This window comes from Leopardus geoffroyi, chromosome B3 (assembly GCF_018350155.1).
Source record: "Leopardus geoffroyi isolate Oge1 chromosome B3, O.geoffroyi_Oge1_pat1.0, whole genome shotgun sequence".
NCBI lineage: Eukaryota > Metazoa > Chordata > Mammalia > Carnivora > Felidae > Leopardus > Leopardus geoffroyi.
This window is the reverse complement of record NC_059337.1, coordinates 133,627,176-133,651,797: the sequence shown is the minus strand read 5'-3', so window position 1 is coordinate 133,651,797 and position 24,622 is coordinate 133,627,176. Positions and strand designations below refer to the sequence as shown.

The 24,622-nt window shown below is 44.4% G+C and overlaps 1 protein-coding gene and 1 pseudogene across 6 annotated transcripts in view; both read right to left on the bottom strand.

Moving 5' to 3' along the window:
* Positions 1 to 1,835: 1,835 nt before the first annotated feature.
* LOC123582337 lies at positions 1,836 to 2,668 on the bottom strand (annotated as a pseudogene).
* A 10,403-nt stretch (positions 2,669 to 13,071) lies between these two features.
* Positions 13,072 to 24,622, bottom strand: part of TDP1 (tyrosyl-DNA phosphodiesterase 1) — an 89,546-nt gene continuing 77,995 nt past the window's right edge. For 5 of the 6 annotated variants that reach the window (XM_045451838.1, XM_045451839.1, XM_045451842.1 and 2 more), the window contains 2 exons: positions 20,604 to 20,712; positions 13,072 to 13,343 (listed from right to left, as the gene is read on the bottom strand). In XM_045451838.1, the coding sequence (XP_045307794.1) occupies positions 13,270 to 13,343; positions 20,604 to 20,712 (183 nt within the window). In that variant the 3' untranslated portion in view covers positions 13,072 to 13,269. The other variant, XM_045451843.1, reaches the window with a different exon arrangement.

Sequence of the window (24,622 nt, the reverse complement as noted above, 5' to 3'; positions counted from 1 at the left end):
GTTATATTTTCCTGTTAGCCCTGTAATAGCTGCACCCTAAAATTTTTGGTACGTTGTATTTTCATATAAATTTGTTCAAAATATTTTCTAATTTTTCTTCTTTGACCCATGAGTTATTTAGAAGTGTGTTGCTTAATTTCCAAATATCTGGGTGTGTTTTTTTTTTTAAGACAAATCATTTATTTCTTTTTTTTTTTTTCAACGTTTATTTATTTTTGGGACAGAGAGAGACAGAGCATGAATGGGGGAGGGGCAGAGAGAGAGGGAGACACAGAATCGGAAACAGGCTCCAGGCTCTGAGGCATCAGCCCAGAGCCTGACGCAGGGCTCAAACTCACGGACCGCGAGATTGTGACCTGGCTGAAGTCGGACGCTTAACCGACTGCGCCACCCAGGCGCCCCCAAATCATTTATTTCTAATATTTTCACTGTGGTCAGAGAATCATATTCAACATGTTTCAATCTTTTTAAACTTATGGCTTTATGGTCCAACATATGATCTATCTTAGTGAACATACCATATGCACTTGAAAAGAATATGTAGTCTACAGTTGTTGGGTATAGTGTAGATTCTATAAATGTCAATTAGGTCTAGGTAGTTGATAGTGTTTTTCAGATCTTCAGTCTTTACTGATGTTTGTTCTAGTTATTCTATTGATTGGTGAGAGACGAGTATTAAAATCACCAACCCATGATTGTGGAATTGTCTATTTCTCCCTCTAATTATGCCAGTTTTTTATTTTATATACTTTGAAGCTCTGTTATTAAGTATAAGCATTTATAATTATCACATCTTACCGATATAGTAACCCTTTTATTTTTATGAAATGTCTCTATCTCTGGTAATACCCTTTACATTCAAGTTTACTTTATCTGATATTAATCTGTCGTCACAGGCTTTTTGTACTTAGCATTTGTGTGGTATCTTTTCCATTTACTTTTATCCTGTTTCTTTATGTATTTAAAGTGGATTAGTTGTGAACAGCATATCGTTGAGGTTTGTTTGATTGGTCTGGTTTTATTTTTGATTAGGTCTGACAATCTACACTTTTGAACTAGATTGATTAGATCAATGATGTTCAAAAGAATTTCTGTAATGATAGAAATATTTTGTAAATATTTGTGCTGTTCAATATAGTAGTCTGATATGGTGGTGACTATTGAGCATTTGAGTGCCACTGAGGAACTACATTTTTAATGTTAATAATTTAAGTTGAAATATTACATGTGGGTAGTGGCTATCATCTTAGACAACATAGGTTGAGCCCATTTATATTAATGTCGTGATTTATGGGACTGGATTCAAGTCTACCATTTACTATTAGTTTTGTTTGTCCCCACTGGTTTTTGATCCTCCTTTCCCATCTTCTTTTGGATTAACTGAATATTTTTTAGAATTCCATTTTATCTCTTGACTTTTTAGCTCTATGCCTTGGCATTATTTTTAAGTGTTTACTCTAGGAAGTAGCTTTTCTTGGTCCTCTAAGAGTTACTATGTACAACTTAGTGTAAGATATAGAAACCTTGCAACTGTACAGGTTCATATCCCACCCTCTTCCCAACGTTTACTGTGGTTGTTATTCAAATCACATCTCCATATGCTAAAACCTCACAATACAATTTTTTGCTTAAATGGCAATATACATTTTTATGCAAAAATTCAGATTTTATATTTATTCATTCTTACATTGGTCGAAATTGACGTCAGGAATTTATAGGCAAACAATAACTTATTTTCTACCTCCTAGCTGAACAAAAAAATACACACAATGTGGCTTTATCGTTAGACAAGACTTGCAGTTTTTACATTTCTCACCAAGAGTGCAATATTGTCCTTGAACAAAATACCCAGATTACCAAGGAAACCATCTTTGGAGGAAGTGTTTAATAAGCATATTTTATTTAAATAAATCCTCTGTGCAGCTCACCAGCAGTGCCTTATTGGAAACATCAGTATTTCCATATCACAGTTCCCAAGAGGACTTTAAAGGCTCAAAATTCAGTGTCTCCTTTGGCGTGCTTCTCTCTTGATTCTACCCATCCCCATCTTCATACATTTTCTGGAGAATGTTCATCAGTCCCTCACCAGGATCTGTTTCAGTGTCACAGGAGGGCTTTTCTTTTTCTTTGTGTCCTTTCTCAGCCCGAGTCAAGTAGGCCCACTGCATGCTTTGTGCTTTCTTTATACTGTACAGTCTTGACTTTTTTTGAAGCACCTTCCACAGAGATGGGTTTCAAGAGATTATTCACAGTCATGGAGTAACTCTTCTCATTTAGATTCTTTACCAAAAGATCAAATGGCCTCTCTGTGAAATGCACCTGCACATTCTCAGTGATGAGCTGGTGAACTCTGGAGACGTCTGTGAAAATCTACATTACCTTATCTGCCCGATCTCATCAGTCATTGCCGATTTTCACCGTATATCCCCTTGTAATGGGAGCAACCACGGCAGCTGGCTTTCCATTGTCAAGAAGTTCTGCTTTTCTCTGATTCCTACTGCATCATGTTCTTGGTTTCTTTCTCAGTCTTGGATTTTTCAGTTGTAAGGGTAGCACGTACTCTTTTCCTAGTGGCCTTTTTCAGCAGTACCTTTACCTCTTCTAGATCTTTCTGAAGCTTCCAACTTCCATCTGCAATGGAGTGACCCTCGGTTTCTGCAATCAGCATTGATTTAACGTTTTATTTATTTTTTTTGAGACAGAGAGAGACAGAGCATGAACGGGGGAGGGGCAGAGAGAGAGAGGGAGACACAGAATCGGAAGCAGGCTCCAGGCTCCGAGCCATCAGCCCAGAGCCCGACGCGGGGCTCGAACCCACGGACCGCGAGATTGTGACCTGAGCTGAAGTCGGACGCTTAACCGACTGAGCCACCCAGGCGCCCCCAATCAGCATTGATTTAAAGAAGCTTCCTGTCCTCTGGCTGGTATAGCGGGGCGGGGTGGGGGAGGGGGGGAGAGCGGTCGGAGTCTCTTCGGAAGCTGAAACTGTGGTCCCACAAGGCCAGTGCTGCAGCTGCACAGGGGAGAGAACGGGGATGCGGAGCTCACTCACCGGGTGCAGACCCACCTAGTGGGAGGCCCAGCCTGCCTCAATATAGATTTCTTAAGAGGAAAAAAAAGTCTTTTATATTTGTGCAGATATTTGCTCTTTTCTTTTTTTAATGTTTTTATTTTTAAGACAGATTGGGAGGAGGGGAGGGGCAGGGAGACAGGGAGACACAGAATCCGAAGCAGGTTCCAGGCTCCGAGCTGTCAGCACAGAGCCCAAGGCGGGGCTCGAACTCTCCAATAGTGAGATCATGACCTGAGCCCAAGCCGGCCGCTTAACCGACTGAGCCACCCAAGCGCCCTGTTATTTGTTCTTTCTGATGATTTTCCGTCACTCCTGAATACTTGAGCTTCTCTATGGTTATGTTCTTCCTTCATTCTGAAGAATGAACCATAGCATTTCTTGCAGTGCAGGTCTGCTAATTCTCTTAATTTTCTTTCATCTGATAATGTGGTTGTTTTGTCTTCATTCCCGAAGGATATTTCCGCTGGATAGGATATACATTGCCGAGGTTACCTTTCCTTCTGCGCGTTGGAAACATTTCATGTTGTCTTCTGGCCTCCTGTGCCTGAGGAGAGCTCGGCTGTCAGGTCGTTGTTCCTGTTCCTGCTGGCTGCTTTCAAGATTTTGTCTTTGTTTGTCTTCATTAGTTTCAGTAGGAGGCACCCAGTGGGGTTTTCTGTGTGTTACCCTGTTGCTTATGCACTGAACTTCTTGAATCTGTACATTTGTGTCTCATCAAATTTTTAGCCATTATTGCTTTAAATAGCTTCTCTGCCCCATACTTCATCTCCTAGGATTCCAGCCCCATCGAACTTAAACTGTTAGATGTTATCCCACAAGTGTCTAATTCCCACCTGCCCCCGATTTTCAGCTTTTATTTATTTTTTTGGTTCTTCAGATCGGGTAATTTCTGTCTTCAAGTTCCCTGACCCCTCTGTCATCTCCATTCTGCTTTTAAGCCCATCTACTGAAACTTTTAATTTCAGATTGTGAGAAAACAGAAAATGCACAGATTGGTTCGTGCCCCCAGTTCCTGAAACCCTTGTAAATTCCTAAGTGGTCACGGCACTAGGAACATCTTCTGTTCTAGTGGGGTGGCTCTGGGTGGGTTCGTGGACTGCGGCTGGTCACCAGAAAGACCAAATTGTGATTAGAAACTTGGAGCTTTCAGCATTGCACCCCCCGACCCCCGCCATTCTACAGGGTGGGGGAGTGGGGCTGCAAATGGAATTTATGATTGATCGTGCCTCTGTGAGGCAGCCTCCATAAAACCCCAATAGTCCAGGGTTTGGGGAGCTTCCAGGTTGGTGAACACATCACACAGGGAGGGTACTCCTGCGCTCAGGACCCTTCCAGATCTCACCCTAGATACAGCTTCACCTGGCTGTGCACCTGTGTCTTTTATCATTCCTTTAACAAACTTGCAGGAAGTGTTCCCTTGAGCCTTGTGAGCTGCTCTAGAAAATTAATGAAACCTGAGGAAGGGTAATGGGAACCTCAGATTTGTAACAGAGGACAGAGGAGCCAGAAGTACAGTTGACAACCTAGATTTGCACCTGGCATTGGAGGGGGGTGGGCAGCCTTGTGGGACTGAGCCCTGTCCCTGTGAGATCCGAAGGCACGTCCAGTAGACAGCGTCAGAATTTCAGCCGGAGGACACCTGGCTGGCATCTCAGAATTGCTTGACATGGGAAACACCTGCACACATCTGAGCACAAGTGTTTTGAGTGTGGTAGTCATGTGAGTGCACGGGGGGGGGGGGGGGGAGGGGGAACCGCTCCCCTCCCCCCACTACACAGATACGATAGTTTCCAGATCTAAAGTTTCCATCCAATTCTCTAAAAATGATCACTCTGCTGAGATTTGCTATCTTTTCATTCAACGTTTTTTGTTTTTTGGTTTTTTTTACACTCTTGAACACAATTTTATTAGCTGTTTTAAAAAACCTTTGACTACAATTCCTGGGTTGGTCTCCTTTGCCTGTCTTCTGAGAATGAGCCATATGTTTTTACTTATGTATTGGTTTTGGATCATATGCTAAGAATTGTTAACTGATATATAATTGGTGATAAGCTGAAGAAACTCTGAATTCTGTTATGTTCCTCTGAAAATAATAATTATTCAGTTAACTTGGCTGAACTCAATTGCAAAATGTCTCCCCTTGTGATGGGAAATAGCTCAAGTTTTGGTTCAGTTATTTTAGCCTTGGCTGTGCATGAACAGTTCACTGATCATCCAGAGATTTGGTCAGCCAGATACACAGAATTTGGGAATCCTCTCTCTGGCTCTTTTCTGTTGTTTCCCTCTTCCTGCTCAGAGACTATGGCTGCTCCAAGCCCTGTACTCTGGGTCTTCCAGGCAGCAAGACTATAGATTTCCACTGGATCTATATGGCATCAGAGGAGTTCAGGGGGCAGGAGCCCATACCTATCAGAACCTGTTTCTTCATTTGTAAAATGTACTTTCTCCATGGGCGAAGTGTCAACTCACCCTTGGGGTTCACATTAACATGGACTTCTCAGTGACACTCTCAGTCCACCCAACAGGCAGCAGGCCACATGGATACAGTACTTTTAGGGCAGAAGTACACAGATCAGTTCTGTGGAGTTGTTTAGGGTGTTTGAGAGACTAGGTCCAGGGATGCAGATTTCCTTGTGAACAGAGTCCCCTTCCTGTGGAATCCAGAGGCCTGATGGTTACCCTGCTGCAGCCAAGACCCAAATCTACTTGTCTTCCAGAAATAACTTGCATTTAGTAGTTGAGAAGCAGTACTTGTCTGGGCACCTAGGTGGCCCAGTGGGTTAGGCATCAGACTCTTGAGATTGTGCCCTGCCCCCCCGCGCTGAGCACAGAGCCTACTTAGGACTCCCACTTTCCTTCTCTCTCTGCCCCAACCCCGCTCGCATGCACACTCCCTCTCAAAATAAACATGAAAAAAACTCAGTATTTGTGGGAAAATGCTAATTTTCCCAAGGGCGTGGTTTTTGTGTTCTACACTTGAATTACCATCCTCTAAATGCTCCGGAGAGAGATCGCCAGTTCTCAGCACTTTTAAGAATAAGAATCATTACAACTTAGATATATGGGGTTCTTGCCGGTGTTTAAGAGCACCGTCTCATTTGATTCTTAAAACAATCCCACGAGGCAGGAAGGGTAGGTATTAGCCCCCACTTAACAGATGAGAAAATGAAGACTTAAAGGCATCACGTGACTTGCCTAGGGTTTCATGGTGTGGAGGGAGCGGAGCTGGGATCAGACAGTTCTGAGTCCCCTCTCAGGCTTGTCAATCTCAAGCCATTACCCATGAAACCGTCTTCACTCAGGGTGGTAGAACTAGCAATCTGGGAAGGAATACATTTTATATTATAACCCTGAGCCCTGAAGTACAGAGATCTTCTACTATGTTTAAAACTGCTAGTCATGACTCCCTAAATTGATTTCATGATTCACAAAAAGGTTGTGACTGACAGTATGAAAAACCACTGTTTCAGAAAACTCTGATTATAAAGATTTACTTATTTGTGCAGCCTTCAAGAGAAACGTAGACTTGAAAATTTCCTTCGTGGTTTACCTCGCTTTTAAGCAAAATCTGCACACTTGCACACACTACTTAAGGACGGGACATAGAAAGGTTCTCCAGGCACAATATTGACACTTCACCTGGAGATACTTGTTGCTCTGGAGTGGACTTCAGGCATCTTCCACTGGTCTTTGGAGAACTCCACACCTGCACCCTTCTCGCCAGGGGCTGTCCCCTAATCTGGAGTGCTTGAGTGAGGTGTGTCAGGTGACTTTTGCCAGAGCTATTGGGAAAGAAGTGTTTTCTTTTTTAAAATAACTACCTGGAAGTAATGGGGGATCCTGGAGTGGGGTGGGGGCAGAGGGTATTTCAGCCTCCAGGTGGATAAGGCTTACTTGAGAATGACGTTCATATTCCCGAAAGCAGATATTCTGGACTTGGAGATAGACTGTTAACATTATGATCATCTGGCTCCAGCATTTGTTAGGCACTGTTAAAGTCTCTTTCATCATTTAAGCTTAATGAATCTGGTTTCTGTAACTATAAAAGCATCGTATTCTTTCATGAATATACCAATAAATTATTGAATAGACTCTTAAATTTTCATGTCAATTACCTTAAGAAAACACAATCAGCATTCAGCTACCATGTTAATTTCCAAAGCACCTATGAACAAACAGCTACCAGAGCATGCACAGTGGCATCACCTGTGTCCTCAGGGCCACAAAGGAACACATACTAGCTGTGACCTTGACTCTTTCACCCTATCAAATGAGGTTAGTATCACCTGCCCCACAGTGCGGTGTATATAGTTACCTTTGATTGGTTATACCTGTAATAAATTCCCTATGGACGCCAATTTCTCCCTTGCCTTTCCCTTCTGGGTTTCTCTTTATGTGTATTAAAAAGACTAGTCTGGATGCCTTCCGGTTGTTAATAAACCCAAGTGGAACGCTCTGAAAGACTAGCTACAAAGGGAACAGCGTCCAGTGTCTTAGAATGATTAATGTTGGTTAGACTAGTTTTGGCAGGGCTTCTGGTAGGCCTAAGAGAACAGCGTGTACTTGAGATGCAGCAGTTGGATTCTGCTTTGAGATGGACTTGATCGGAACTCTGTACAGAATACAGGCTTTACTGTGACTTGCATTGCTTTGGCCCCGTATCTGTTTGTGCCACCCTCGTTACTGCATGAGGCACCCTCCTTTCATTTCCTGGGCTGACTCTTGCCCTCCTCCTCCCCCCCCCCCCGGCGTTTTCTTTGCTGCCTTCTCTTTTGACACTTGGCATAGTCCTTTCTGCTCTGTGCTTTAGATCTAATCTGTGGAAACACCAGGTTTCAGTCAGAGAAGTTAACAGAACGTACTTAACACGGCAAAGTTTTCAGCCCTCGATGCTCTCACTTGAAAGGAACCAGTTCCACAGTCAGGCTCTTGCTCTAATTCAGTGGCTCAGCCCTGAATACTAATGCAGCGTTTCCTGGCTGGTTTTACACACCGATGGCTGGTTCTGTCACGCCAACTATGATTTGTTACTACAGTGCACGAAAGCGTACTTGGTTTTGTAGCTACAATTATGTGTCCCATAGATGAGGCCTGCTCCTTGGCTGGAGCTTGGGAACATCTGCCACGCTTACTGCCTGGGTTCAAATCCCAGCTTTGCCCCTTGCCAGCTGTGTGACTTTGGACCAATAATCGGTTTCCCCATCTGTAAAGTGGGGGTGGTAATAGTACTGGGTTACTATGAAGCTTCGCCAATACAAATATAGCACAACACATAAGTGCTGGTCTAGGTTACCACTCGGGGACCAGCCCGCCTCCATGTTGGGTCCTGGTTGTGGGCACTGCCACTCTTCTCCCAGGAACACATAGCTGCACATCACCCCTTCCCTGCTCTCTCTCATCTTCTTTGGATTCTGTATCTCCCTCTCTCTCAAAAACAAATACATTAAAAAAAAAATAAAAACAAGAAGAAATTGTAGTTTTGTTTATAGTATTTTGTCCTGGATATTGCTTGAAAAAAAGCAGGGTACTAAATTTGGAAAACTTGTCAAAAATTTTATAATGGTATCTAGGCATGTGTAGTTATAGCACACTGTCAACAGAGTTTTAGATTTAATCCTATACAACAGGCTATTTTAGTTTTGCCAGTTTGAGTTCCTGCAGGCTTTTTTTTTTTTTTATCCTGAAGACTTTTGCCACCATACTTTGTCGTATCATTCATCAATTGTTACATTTTGTGAATGTAAATAAAGAATGCCTAATTTTTTGAGGTATCCATCAGTTAAAAGCAAGCATTTTCAAGGACTTCCCTTCCTTGAATTGCCAAGGAGTTACAGCTGATTTTTCAGTTATGAGAAACTAAAATGTCCTAAGATTTGAATCAAACACCCAGATCATCCAAAAACGGTTTCACATGGACTACTGTCATTTCCCTAGAGAGTAAACTTTCTATCTTTTTTTTTTTTTTAATTTTTTTTTCAACGTTTATTTATTTTTGGGACAGAGAGAGACAGAGCATGAACGGGGGAGGGGCAGAGAGAGAGGGAGACACAGAATCGGAAACAGGCTCCAGGCTCTGAGCCATCAGCCCAGAGCCTGACGCGGGGCTCGAACTCACGGACCGCGAGATCGTGACCTGGCTGAAGTCGGACGCTTAACCGACTGCGCCACCCAGGCGCCCCAACTTTTTATCTTATGTGGAAAAAAGTTGTGACAAAATCACATAGAAGATCCTTGTTTTCACATACTGAATCTGATGCAGAAACCATACTCATTGGAAGTCACAGAAGTTCTGTTAAGGAGAACTACAGAACTTCTACACAAGAACCCAGGATAACAAAGCTGGGCTCCACTGCACTGCGGGACCTTATGGATGTCATTTAACAGAAGGATTAAATGTAAGGATGTGAGGATTAAATATAAAGCAAGCATAGGAGTGGAGGCAGGAAGAGCTCAGGAAACATCGGCTATTACATTATGTGGAAAAATGACAGCCTTGCAAATACATGAACTTTAAAAAAAATTTTGTAATATTTTTGAGAGAGTGTATGTGAACGGGGGAGGGGCAGAGAGGAGACACAGAATCTGAAGCAGGCTCCAGGCTGTCAGCACAGAGGCCAATGCGGGGCTCAAACTCACAAACGGTGAGATCGGGACCTGAGCCAAAGTCAGATGCTTAACCGACTGAGCCACCCAGGTGCACCCCCCTCCCCCCCCCCCCCCAGCCCATCAGTGAACTGTAAGCCTGATTTGTATCAACTATAGTTAAACGCAGGCAGCCTTTTCCAGAAGTGTGAGGACTTAAAAACCTTCTCCCTCCGTCACCCCATGAAAGCAGCTGGTGGAAGACCATTCTTTTCTTCCTAAAGGAATACGTCGGAGGTGAAGGGGACACGGAACCCTCCTGCCAAAGTGGCAAGTGACTTCTCCTAAGTTGCTATGTGTAGGGGCTATCTTCTGCCTCAAAAATTTTTTAGGTCTCTTTAAACGCTCAAGCATTCAGAATATTCTGTTGACATTCATCATCGGGAATCAAAATCTCGTTTAGACCTTTAGGCTACATCTCCACCTTTGTAAAAGGAGAAGCCAAAATCAAGAGTCGGATGCTCAACTGAGCCACCCTGGTGCCCTGAGGAACTCTTTGATAAGTCAATAAATCTATAGAAGTTTATGAAAAGACAGGAAGTTGCATTTTGATGTGGATGTTTGCCCTCAGCAGATATATAGTCACCGGACAGTGTTGCCATGCGATCTGAAGGAGGTTGGGGAAAAGGATAAAGGCAGCAGGCAGCTACAGGCAGGCACTAGGGGTGAGGGTTCCTCGAGGCAGGGAGAAAGGACTGTTAAACCCCAACGTGGGTTTCCTCAAACATTAACAGGCATGTTTGATGCTTTTTTGTAGCACTTTGGGCAATTCGGTCAGTCCCATTTAAAAAAAGGAACAGATGGGATAGAACTTGTTTTTTTGTGTTCCCATGTTGATTACTCTTGGGGCATTATTTTCCATGTGTGCCATCAACTGTGCCCAGAAAGCTCATGTTATTGACCCTATACTGGCCTGCCTTCCCTGAGCCCATGCTGACCAGGACAAGGGGCACAGGAGGCTGCTGTTAGCAGTCAGGCCTGGACACCCGGAGTGCATAACCCTTGACTATGGACTTCCCCTAATGTTACCTTGATGTACCTACCCACCTGTTCTATAGAACTTATTTCCATTGGGCTCTTCTGGGTCCCCATGGGGTGTGGAGGAATGTTACCTTAAGTACGGCCCATGAACCAGAAACACATATACAGAACGATACATATATACATATACGCATATATACGTATACGCATATACATACACATATACATATATATGTATATATACATATGTATACACACACACAGAAAATGAGCATTTAGAAACTTTCATCAGAATCTGACATGCTGTACCAGCTGGTTGTGCTCTGTAAGAGGATCTGTCTACAACACCCTGGGGGGTAAAGGTTGCCCATCTCCTCAGACGCCATGTTACCTGGAAGCCTGAACCACCTGGCAGAAAAGAGGACTTGGATCCTGCCAGCCCCGGGTTCAAATACTGGTAAGAGCACTTTCTGGAAGTGTGACCTTGCACAAACACTTCACCGTTTTGAATGAGTCCCTTATCAGGAAAATGAGGATAATGCTAACGAATCAACTATGGCAGCCGCAGTAGCAATCCCCGGACAGTTCTCGCTCTGTGAGGGCACCAAGCATCTTCACATAGTAACGCCCCACTCTCAACCATCTGCAAGGAGGACTGACACCACTCCTGTTTTAGAGCTGAGGGGCCCAAGGCACAGAGAAGTTAAACAGCCTGGTGTAGGTCACACAGCAAGTGGCAGGGCTGGGATTCAAACTTCAGCAGTCCCAGCCCAGCTCTGAGCTCCCACACACCTTGCAGTTACATGGAGCAGACGAGCGACGTGCCTGCGTGTCTGACTCCACACAGTGCCTCCTAGCAGGGGGCTGTGACCGCTGTCCATCTGCTGCCCTCTTGATGGGCTGAACCCACCCGGCACAGCCCAGGCTGAATCCCGCTGTAGAACAGGCTGATTCTTCAGTCCTTGGGACACCGCTCCTGTGGACAGAGGCCTGCTCGGTGCTGCCCCCACCCCCACCCAGGATGGGACCACCATGCTGGTGAGATTCCTGGGGTACTTTGCCCATCCTTTTTTTTTTTTTTGCTTTTAAGTTTTATTTAGGTAATCTGTACAGCCAACATGGAACTTGAACTCATGACTCCAAGACCAAGAGCCCCACGCTCCTCTGAGCCAGCCAGGCGCCCCAGCCAGTCCTCTGGACACACAGACCGCCGGCCACCCACTCCGGGCCAGCCCCGGGTGCCTTCCCAATGCCTTCCGGCTCACGTGATGTAGGGTTTGCATGTTCTGGGAAGTAGAAGGCATGGTCAGAAAAGGGTTAAGCCTTCGTCTTCTTACCTGGGTAATGAACTGGTTAAACTAACCAATGGCTTTTCAACTTTTTAAAAAGCAGAACACGTGCACACACACACCCGTCGATAATATCCTTGACAGAATCCCACAATCTAAAATAGGTGAAGCAGAGCTGCTCTGACAGGACGAGGGTGGAGGCCCGCAGCTGTCTTCTCTGTCAACGCACCCCCGCCCACCCCGCTGGCTCCTAAAGGTGAAAATCGTAGGCCTCTGAGGAACGGTCTGAAAAGCTATCTTCAAAAATTTTTCAAAATTAACATTCAACATGCTTCAAAGATGAAGGTGGTGACAAAATGAAATCAGCCTCATGTAGAAAAAAAATAAAGGAGGGTCTACATCTTAGGAGAACTTGATTTCTAAGTATGAAGGACATAGGAACATAAAGCAGAGAGAGACCCTCAGAGCTTTGACCCAAACCAGCCATGTGATGGGGGGCGTGGTGGGGAGGGGGGGGGTCATCCTGAACCTTTCTGGGCCTCAGTTTCCTCACTTGTGAATCAAAGGCTCCAAATTAGGTCATCTTTCAGGGTTTCTCCCAAGTACAATACTTGTACTTTTGTATGGTTCTGTGTGTCTTTTCTGGAATTTTGTGGGGATGAAAGAGACACCGCTCCACTCGGAGGAACGGGCGAGGAAAGGGCAGGTGGTAAGGGGCAGCGCGACCCGCCCGTGCGCAGAGAGGGGGCCGGCACAGCACCGGGAGCAGGACAAGCCCCGTGAGGCTGCGGGGAGACGAGAGGCAGCAGGACCCAGGCGTCTCAACAGCTGCCACCCCAACCTCCGCCAACCACGGACACCCGCAGACGCACATCCGGCAGCCCTGAGACACACAGCTGCGGGCTGGGTAATAAGCGGACAATCACATTCCTCCCCTGACAAGTTGCGTTTGAATCCAGAGCGCCTTTCCCGATGGAGCGCGACACACAGAGTCCATCTTCAGAAGAGCTGGCACCACCGTGAGATCCCACATCGCTCGGGGGATGGTTTTACGTATATTCTCTTAACGCTGTCCAGTTTTCATTCCAAAGTTTAGAAAAGTGAGTTTTTTTTTAGTGACACTGTTAACGACCATTAAAAGTATAACCAGCATCCATGTTCACAGGAGTGACTTTTGCAGTTTTGTAGGAATGTAGATAAAACTTAAGGGTGAACGTCCAGTACAAACATCTAATATTTGGGGCTTGATGCCTTAAACCTAAATTCCACAGTACTTTAAGATTCTCAGGAGGGAACCCACATATTCCCGTGTGTATCTGGTGCTTTGGTATAAGGAATATTCCAAATCCATGGCCGATCTGGGGGGCAGGGCAGAAAAAACATATTACATATGTATAACACTTATTTGAACAGGATTAAAAAAATTCACTTACCTGGTAGGATAAAACCACCCATGTGCTGGAGTCTACGAACTGTTAAAAAGCTTTTCTGAACCAACCCCAGACAATAGTCCATTTCAGGCAAAGGCTGTCTGTAAAGGTTTGTGCTAAGACCCAGGCAAGTGAATGTGGAAACAGGCAAGCAGAAGCCAGGAAGTACATTCCGGCTTATCACTTACACTGACAAGTGACCTCACCTCCCTCAGCCCCAGAGTCCTTATCTGTGCCTACACCGTGGGACTGTCACGAGAGTTAAAGGAGATAAAGCCATGTCGTGTCCAGCAGAGAAAGAACCTTAACAAGGGCAGTTATTATTTTCTCCTTTTATGAAGCTGGAGAAACCAACAGTAACAGATGGCATGGTCATGGTCACATATAACCAAGGGGCTCATTTTCACATCTGTGAAATGGTTTCGTTCTGCTCCTTAGGTTAGGAACTGATGAGGCAGAAGGGTCTCTATAATGACTGCAGGGCAATGTTGAAGAAGACAACACACCTTGATACGACACGATGGAAAGAACCCTGAAGACCTATGTTCAAATTTGGCCTCAGGTTCCTCGTCTGTGAAATGGGAATTAGCTGCACAAGCAACCTCCCAGGATTACTGTGAAACATAAATGAGAGAACACCTGTAGAAGTTCCTGACATGTTGCAGGTGCTCCAAAATGCAAATTTTCCCCCCTTTAACTGAGGTTTCAGAAATTGAAAAAATCTGAACAAATCACTTCTACCATGCTTCACTGCTGCTAGAATCAAACCAATGCAAAAGAACCATATACGCCTAGGGTGTAAATACGCTGCGAGGGTGAAAAATAAATCCCCATGGAATCTCCCCACTGAGTATCAAATACATAACTCCAGAAGGCTGAGTGCTTACAGGGAACCAACCACTCGGCAGGTGAGCTGAAACTACCATCCACACGAGCAGCTGCTCAGCCCTGCCAGCCCGCTCTTAGGGGAAGCTCTCCCTTCCTCCCGAACAGAGAGGTAACACGGTAGCTCAGAGGATGGCCTGGCAAACAATGCGAGGCTCTCCTCACAGTTCAGTGTTGAATCATCTGTGGAATAATTGCAGAGCCAGCATGCGCAGAGCAGCATCCAGCAGGACGTGCAGGGAAAGAATGCCAAAGATGGCAACAAGCTATCAGGACTCTGTTCTCCTCTTTGACCTTGAGAGAGTGTGAAAGCCTGAAACCACACTCAGTTAAACCAGCTTGTTAGAAAGCCAGAAGCCCCGCCCGTGTGGAACTGTGTTGCGAGCTCGCTTCGTAAGAGGTGAGGGTTTGGCAGGGCTGGAGTCCCGGGAAGATGCTGCTGGAGACTCCCTGCAGCTACACCGGCCTCAACAGGGCACCAACTCTCTTCCACTGGGAGCACCTCTTCTGCGGCTACACTTCCCCCCGTCTTTTCTGCAAACTACTCTATTGGTAACATCGGCTCTACTTCATCCCCAAGGCAGAGCACCCCAGGATCCTTGCTGTATGAGCGGCTATTAGATTCACCACCAATGCGGGGTTTGTGATGCACACATCTGCCAGTCAGCCAGTAACTTCGAGACCACCATTGCATTTCCTTCTCTCCCTGTTGGCCAACAATGATCGAGTAAGGTGACCGTGCTATTGGCAAATCTCTGGACACTCTGCTTTGTAAATGAGCAAATGTCTGTATCTGTGAGCTGATCACCTGTCATGCTGGCTGTCTCTCTGCTGGGTCTTTTGGCCCATTATTCCTGGAGATCAGCGTTAATACTTGCGGGCTTAGAGGAAAGCCTGTTTTAAGCAGCCCTCCAAAATTGTCCCATGGGAGAAAAACGTGCCTCATGATATAGGCATGCGCAGATCTGAGGGATCTGTTGAGTGTTGGCTGGGAGCCAGGCACAAGGCTGTGGTCCCCGGGGGTGCAGTCCCGTGGGGCAGACACACAAGCAGGCAGGCCACGGTCCTGGAATTCTGAACCTCACGTCTGCGCTGTGGTTCCCAAAGCTGGCTGACGTGACAACTGCTGGTGCACTTCTCCACAACCCACCTAGAGGGACCTTGTTTCAGTCGGTCTGGACGGGGCCCTGGCAATACACGCTTTTACCAAGTTCTAAAGGTGATCTTAACACAATCAGTCTGGGATCTGACAGTCTGGGATGAGAAGCTGTCTTTTTCCTGGGATACAATGAAACAATTTAAAACAGGAGTGTGATAGAAGATATGCATGGCAGCCTTGTAGAAGACAATGTCCAGTGGGAAGGAGCCCAAACCAGGGAGATGAACAGGTCATGATCTCATGGTTTGTGAATTAAACCCTGCGTCAGGTTCCGCGCTTATAGTGTGGAGCCTGCTTAGGATTCTCTCCCTCCCCATCTCTAAATAAATAAATATTTTAGGGGCGCCTGGGTGGCTTGGTCGGTTGAGTGTCCGACTTCAGCTCAGGTCATGATCTCGCGGTCTGTGAGTTCGAGCCCCGCGTCGGGCTCTGTGCTGACAGCTCAGAGCCTGGAGCCTGTTTCAGATTCTGTGTCTCCCTCTCTCTGTGACCCTCCCCCGTTCATGCTCTGTCTCTCTCTGTCTCAAAAATAAATTAAAAAAAAACGTTTAAAAAAAAAATTTTTTTTTAAATAAATAAATATTAAAAAAAAAAAAAGCTAAGCTAGAAGTTTGGTGTCAGCCTTCTGTTTGTACTATGAAACAAAAATAGATTTTATTAACAGAGATGATCAAAATCATGTCTAAAAACCTTCCCTAGTTCTCCTGTTTAAAAAAAAAAAGTCCTCATTTCCAAAGAGCTTTCAAAAACAGGTCTTTAAAAGTGTATCAACGATTTTATATGACTTCTTTTGCATTTTCTTTGGATTAGAAAGTTCAATCAGCTGTTTCTCTTTCAAAAACAGTTTATGAATCTGCCTCTACTATTTAGCAGATTCTGATAGGTCTAGACTGAAGTTTCTGAATTCAAGAAATTATTGCAAGTGAATCAAGCAGTAGGGGGAGTGGCTAAACTACATGGGAACCAATGGTTTAAAGCACTTGAGAGAAATAATCATACACTACGTATGTGCTTAATCTAGACCATGTGCATCACATGTGCCAAGGTTTTAATGACCTCTTCAAATGAGCAATTACATACACAGCTAATCAGCTTAGTTCCACACACTTAAAACTTAAATCTGAAATATACTAAACCTGCAAAAGATATATACAACTTGGCAAATACCACCTTAACCAAATGATCAATATTGACTTCATCAGTAATCAGGTAATTATCACGTGGCTCCTTATATGGTGCACCAAGAAAAACACATTTCTTGTGTGGTATTCTTGGCAAGAGTACACAACCTGGATCCACTTGTGAAGAAACCGTGGACAAACCACATGTATAACGTCCCTCACCGACTATAAAATAACTGGCCTGTGAAGGGTGCCTGGGTGACTCAGTCTGTTAAATGTCTGACTTCGGCTCAGGTCATACTCTTGTGGTTTGTGGGTTCGCGCCCCGCGTCGGGCTCTGTGCTGACAGCTCAGAGCCTGGAGCCTGCTTTGGATTCTGTGTCTCCCTCTCTCTCTCTCTGACCCTCTCCTGCTCAGGCTCTGTTTCTGTCTCTCAGAAATGAATAAACATTAAACAGTTTTTTAAAAATAAATGTTAAAAAATAAAATAACTGTCCTGTGCTCAGCAAAGTGTCACTATCATAAAACAAAAAGCTTCTGGAACTGTTCCAAATTAATGGAGACTAAAGAGACATGATGGCCAAATGTGACACGTAACCTGGAACTTCCCTTTTGCTATAAAGGACATTATTGGGGCAACTGATGAAATACGAATAAATTCTGCAGATGATAGTACTGAATCAATATTAATTCCTTTTAATAACTGTACTGTAGTTATGTAAGAGTAGTTTTAAGAAATATATATTGAAGTATTTGCTTGCAATTTTCTCTTAAATGGATCAGAAAAAAGTTAACATGAGAAAGGAGATATGCAAATATTCTAAAACACTGACATTTGGGGACCCTGGGTGAAGAGAACATGGGAATTCTTTGTACTTGTAACTTTTTTCTGAATCTAAAATTATGTCAGAAATTCAAAGAAAAAGAATATTGTAGTTGACTCTTGAACAACATGGGTTTGAACTGCATGGGTCCACTTACACGTGGACTTTTTTCAATAAATATATACAGTACTCTAAGTGTATTTTCTCTTCCTTATGATTTCCTTCACATTTTCTTTTCTCTAGCTTACTTTATTCTAAGAATGCAGTATATAATACATATACCAAGTATGTGTTAATCGACTTTTCATGCTATCAGTAAAGCTTCTGGCCAACAGTAGGCTATTAGTTAAGTTTTGGGGGAGTCAAAAGTTATATGTGGATTTTCAACTGCATTGGGAGTCGGTGCCCCTAACCCCTGCACTGTGCAAGGGCCAACTGCATACATATACTGTATGTATTTTAAAAAGCGGGGGGATAGGGGCGCCTGGGTGGCGCAGTCGGTTAAGCGTCCGACTTCAGCCAGGTCACGATCTCGCGGTCCGTGAGTTCGAGCCCCGCGTCAGGCTCTGGACTGATGGCTCAGAGCCTGGAGCCTGTTTCCGATTCTGTGTCTCCCTCTCTCTCTGCCCCTCCCCCGTTCATGCTCTGTCTCTCTCTGTCCCAAAAATAAATAAACGTTGAAAAAAAGTTAAAAAAAAAAAAATAAATAAATAAATAAAAAAGGGGGGGATAGATCACTTAAAAGAATATAACCAAAGCCTCTGAAGTTCTGTATGTCCCATTATTTTTTAATTTTTAAGTTTATTTTGAGAGAGCACGCGTGCACATGTGTGTGCATGCATGCAAGCAGGGGAGGGGCAGAGAGAGGGAGGACAGAGAGAATCCCAAGCAAGCTCTGAGCTGTCAGCACAGAGCTCAGCTCAAGGCTCGATTCCACCAACCATGAGATCATGACCTGAGTGGAAATCAAGAGTCAGATGCCCAACTGCCTGAGTTACCCAGGCACCCCTGGGGAATGCTTTTTCTACTGGAACTGAAGAAACTCTGGGATATTTTTAAGGCTCCTTGAGCTCTTTCATTCTTGCTTTAGAAGTCCTTTGGAGATTAGGATTAAGTGGAGGAGGTGGAATTCTACCCAAGGTTCTGGGCTGGGGGTGGCAAGTACATAGCCCAAGGCCAGACTAAGGGAAGTCAAGCTGAAGTCAGTCAGTCCCCACCTCCACTAAGCTTATTCAGAATTCAGGTTTAAGGAAAAAAAAAAGGAACATGAAGAACAGACAGGGGAGAAAAGACGAAGCCACAGCGTAAAGCCAGCAGGTGGAAGGAGAGGGCTTCACGCTCATGTCCTGAGGCATTGGGCAATTCAGGGACTGCCCTGCACAGGCCTTAGGCTCTTTTCATCATCAGCTCACCAAGGGGAAGGAGAGAAAATGAACACTGATCCACCATGATGGGCCAGGAACTGACCTGGATATTTTAAAAAACAGCAACAATAGCTAACGTTTATGAACTGCTAACTCTGCACTAGATACGGTGTTAGGTGCTTGACAGATAAGATAGCATCTTGGTTACTCTTTTCAACAACTCTCTGAAGTAGACACTCTTATTTTCCCATTTTATAGATAGAGACACTAAGGCCTAGAGGAAGCAAACAACTGCCCAAGGTCACTTAATAAGTTGCCCAGCTGGCAACACAGAAACACAGCCTGGTTCTCTAGCAGTAGTTTTCATTTGCGTGTGCAGGGGGTGGGGGTGGGGGTACAGATTTTCTGGAATTGTGACAAAACTGATATAATCTTGCTAGTGAAAAATGAAAATGCATGAATATACAACAAATTTAGAGGATTTAACAAATTTAGAGGATTCAAACATACACAGCTTAGAAAATAGGAAAAAGAAAAGCCTTCTGAAATTTACTATCAACACAACTGTTTATAGCTGTAAGTCACCCGCCAGAGGCAGCCGGCACACTAACAGCAGGAGACAGTACAAACTGGGTCAGATGTGTCAGTACAATCTAAGAAACAGGTCCATTGGCAGGGGCAGGTTTGGTGTGGTTACCATGAAAAAGCCAGAAAGGGTGAGTGAGGGTGGGGCAGTATCTAGAACCCAGCGAGCACTGTCCAGGGAAGAAAGGGACCCACTGTGCCAGGCTGACTCTGTTAGGGAATTAGAGATTTTGAATCTTAATGGCATGAGGTCATTAAAAGTTTCCAATCAAGAACAAAGATTTTCCCGTTCAGATTCAGCATTCACTCAAAAACGGTCGACTATGGTCTGGCTCTCTGCGTAGGCACCTACCTTCCAGGAGAAATACGCTGGTTGTAATAGGACCTTTCGCCATTTTAAATTAACAAGCACGTCCTGATTATACACCGCTCTATGTGAGTCTAGTAAGCGTGAACTCGCTTCAAAGACAGACATTCTGGGCCCGAGGAAAAGTGGCCCTGCAGCCTGTGGGGCTGGGTCAGAACCGGATGCCATTCATGCCAGCCAGCTTGCCTCCAAAAACACCACGAACCTGAACCAACATTCCAATGACCTTCTATGACGGAAAATACTTGGTCACTGCCTTTAAGAAAGTCACAGCCTTGGGCAGCCAGGGCATCTCCCTTTTAAGAGGATGGGAGGTATCTGTGAAGTCAAAATTATTTTCATCAAAATATTAAGCCATTATTTATTTTCACTTTTTCACGAGTGTACAGATGCTTTGTTACATCATATCACAACAGAGCAGTTATAAGAATTTAACTATCTTTCATTAACCCAGCTAGTAAAGAGGTTTGCAAAAATTGTAGATAATGCCATTTTCCTCACTTTCTTTTTGGGGGGGGGGGGGAGGGGAAATTATATATATATGTGTGTGTATATATATAATTAGGTCTATTACTATTACTTTAAAACTAACCAAAATTCTTGGTTTTAATTTCTAATATAGTAAACATCAAGAGATCTAAAAACCCACATAAATAAAAGCTCTTTGTGGTCCTTAATAATAAGAGTGCAGAGGGATCCTGGGGACCAACCAAGAACTACAGCTCTTGCGGCCCCAGACAGGGCAGCAAAGGGGCCTCCTCAAACCTGCGTTTCCAAAGTTCTCCATGAGCCAACCTCCCACTGGGAGACCAACGGCTCTCTCCTCGGCACTGTTTTCTCTTTTGGTGTAAAACACGGACACTTCCCTTCACCTGTGTCCTACCTTTACTTCCATACAGTTCTGGAGGAAGATCGTATGGCACAGGAAAGGAGGATGTTGGCTCCTTGCTCCCTGAGAAGAATTTCTGTTTTACTCTGAAGCTGTCCAGGCCCTGCAGACACACAGAAGGAATCTATGATTGCACCGTATTTGCTGAAAAAGACAGATCTCATGCAGCAATTATATCTTGATGGTACTCACAACAAAATTCAAATTATTTCAGCGCTATTTTTGATGTTTCATAGGTCAGATATATTCACGACTCCCCTAAATTAATCTTTCCGAAAATAAAAGGCTCACATTTTAAAAACTAAATTGTAACCAAGTTCACAGAAGTTTAATAGAGAAAAGAGAGAGAAAAACAATTTTGGATATTATAGCCTATTTCTACTGACTGCTATGTACAGTTTGAAGGAGTGTGTAGAAGATGCTGCATATAAATACCTCAAAATACTTTCGATATTGCTATAGTAACAGGCTGCTCACTCTGGTGTAAGAATAAAAGTTGCCTTCATGTATAACGAAAGTGTTCCAATATAATATGATAGGAATATGAAAACAAAAACTCTTCAAGACTCACCAAAATGGAAGGTTTATTCCAAGAACCCCAGAATAGGGTATTATTTTTGGATCTTATCAGGGGACAAGTTAACGTGCTGTACTTAGGCTGATGTTTCTAACCACCAGGGCCTGTGCAGCAGGGCAGGCGCTCAATACGTTAGACTCATTCTCCTCTTGCCTCCACACATTATCATCCTCTTCTGGTTTCCTTCATGGATTATCCTGGCACCTTGCTTGCAAGGCAGTCTGTCTGTCTGTCTCTCGTCCCTTCTGTCCACACAACCAAACAGGTACCTACCATCCATAATCTAAATACCCACATATTCAACAGGGTTAATGTCTTTGGAACCCATACAAAGAACTCGAATAGTTCTTAGTCTTGGTGATCACATAACTTAGTAGGGGAGAGTAGGACACGGTAAGAGTCGGGAGTTACGCTAACTGGGGCTTCAGGCAACCTGAGCTCTAACATTGCTCTGGCATTTACTGAGCTGTGAGAATGGCTGATATTTGCATTTGTTCGTTCAACACATTTTTTTTTTTAGTGTTTATTTAGAGAAAGTGAGAAAGTGCGCACACTCGAGTGCACATGAGCAGGGGAGAGGCTGAGGGAGGGGGGACAGAGAGAGAATCCCAAGCAGGTTCCACGCTGAGTGCAGAGCCCGACGCAGGCCTTGGTCCCCATGTACTGTGAGATCATGACCTGAGCCAAAGTCAAGAGTCAGATGCTTAACCGACTGAGCCACCCAGGGGCCCCTCGACACAGTATTTCTTGAGTGCCTCCTCTGTGTCAGGCATCAGTGCCAGGCACTGAGTGCTTACGAGTTAAAGATGCCACTGTCCCTGTCTTCGTGGGGGTACACAGTCTAGTGGGGAGGCATCAAACATACGCATTTATCAAAGTAAAGTAACTACGATTTGTGATGAGCACTGTGAGGAAAAACAGGAGTACTGGGAGAGAACAGGAGACTTGTTTTAGACTTGGGGGAAGGAAATGATCAACAAAAGTCTCCCTAAAAAAGTGACATTTTAATCCGGATCTGGAAGAGGAGTAGGGTTAGGAGAGGTGAGAGTGGAAAGAATATTCCAGGCAGAAGGAATAGCTTCAGAAAAGTCGCAGAGGCAGCAAAGAGTTTGCATGTTCCAGGAGCTAAAAACAATGGTCAGTAGTACACCTGACCACTTACTTACTTGGGCTCAATTTTCTCATTTGTAAAATCTGAATAAAGCATCTGGATGTCATCATGGTAAAATGTCTTTCATGTCAACACCCAGTCTTGGTGCGCAGCTGGTGTTCAAGCAACGCTGAACTGCAAAATTAGGATAGAGGTACCTTGCTTGCTTACTCTACAGGCTTTTGCAGAGAGAAAATCAATGCCTAAGTGCTCCGTACCCACGAAGGCCTATAGAAAGGTAAGTGCAATGAAGAAAGGTCCAGAATGATGAAGGTGGAGACTATTAACACAGTGAAAGGCAGTAAGTGATAGCCTGCTGAACTCTAGACAGAAAAGGAAGAAGTGCCTTTTGCCAGTAGTAGGATAAGGAAAGGCTTTGTAGCAAAGATTACAGCTGGGCCTTGAGAAATTGGTCTAATTTTGATAAACAAAGAGATGGCAAGAAAGAACATCAAGGGAGACCGGCATAACTCAAGGCAGAGCTGGAAAAGCATACCGCAGCCACGTGAGGGGGATGGGGAGTGAATAACCTAATGCACAGGGAGAAGACTGAGGAACACTGGAGAGAACCAGATTCGTCAATGTTTTGAACGGGAAGCAGTATGGACATCTGTGGCTCGTACCTATTTAACTGGGCCCAACCCCATGCCACGGTGACTCAGGATATCCGGGCATGTGGGCCAAGTCCGAGCCACTGGGGGGGTGGGGGGGAGACCATCCTTCTGTTGGGGAGCTCATTTGGTAAGATGGGAGCCTTGAGCTGCTGGGGACTCTCAGGTATTTCAAAATTAACTCTGATAATATGGCCCCAAACCCCTGGATTCAGCTGTGCCTGAAGCAAGGGACTCACTCTCTGTGTTTGCCTTTTTTCTTACACTGTTTTAGTCGATTATCTGTCCCTTACAAACCAAAGCATCACAGGACCCCAGTTAAAGAGCGTGGTCCTTACTCTAACATACAGTGAGGAGTTGCAGGGTTTTGAACTGTGAAGTTCCAATATAAATGCAGCCGGGCACAGATGAGAACAGACCCAACTGGGAACTGTGACAGCCAGAAGACTGAGAGCGGCTGCTATGCCACCGGGAGATGGATTAGTGCACGGTAATGTGGATACAAATATCAAGCATCATCAAGCATCGTAACAAAAGCTGAGACACAAATGAGGGGAGTTCGGGAGAGTGAGGTCAGTGGAAAGAGAAGGAAATGGATGTGAAAGAGAATGAAGAAAAACCCAATAAAAAATCAGGGAGATACGAGGGCAGAGAAGGAAGCAGGCAGGGAGACCAAGGACACTTGGAAAGGGACACTGCAGCCTGCCCCTCGCCCACACTTCCACCCTGCAGAGGGCTGCTAGGCCATCTGCACAACAGTCACACTGGCATCGCTCTTCACAGCTTACCTTCAACAAGATCTGGACCTTAATCTATTCTTCCGCATTATCACTTACTTGCTGTGTTGACTCTAGGTAAATTACTTAACCTTTCTGGGCATGAGTTTCCTCAGCTATTAAATGGTATGTTGAGAGTAAGTCAGTTATTCAGAACACTGACTGGCATATGGATATAAATTAGTATAGGAAGTATATTCAGGGTGCTCTTGTGATGAAATTACTCCTATTTTACAGGGGAGGAAGTACATTTGGAGGTTAAAGAGTCGCCCAAGGCCATTCATCTATTAAGTCGTAAGGCTAGAAATCAAACCCTGACTTAATGATTCTTAGTCTTCTGTTCTTCAACTAAGCAAATGGTCTCACATTCCCCACCAGGAGCCACAACAAAAGAATTCCTTGAAAATTTACGAGGTTATATTAAAGCAGGCCAAATCAGGATGCACCAAATTCTGGAAACCCTGGTTCTTGACATTTTTGAAAAGAGGCCAGAGTTTGGGAAATGAGGTCAATTTAATGACTATGAAGTACTTTACGCGGAGTTTTACATAAAACAACTTCCCTCTTCTCTGGCCCCTGGTCTATTTCTGTTATTTTCAAACAAATCATGGCAAAGCACTGAGAATCTTTATGGTCTGGCCCAGATCTGATGCCCCAACAGGTTTTGGCACATGCTTCCATCCGTGGTGTCTTACTTCACATAGAAGAAGCTTTGAGCCATCCATGTCTGACAGGGAGCAATATGTTTTTTTCCTGAATGCCGTTTCTGATCCAAATTCTAGGGTATTACAGGGGGAAAAAAAAAAGAAGTACCACTTTTCCCTTCAATCTGGATGTCAAATAATTTGAGGCTGTCTTCTAATTATCATTATTTATATATCAGAGTGATATCACTTGGC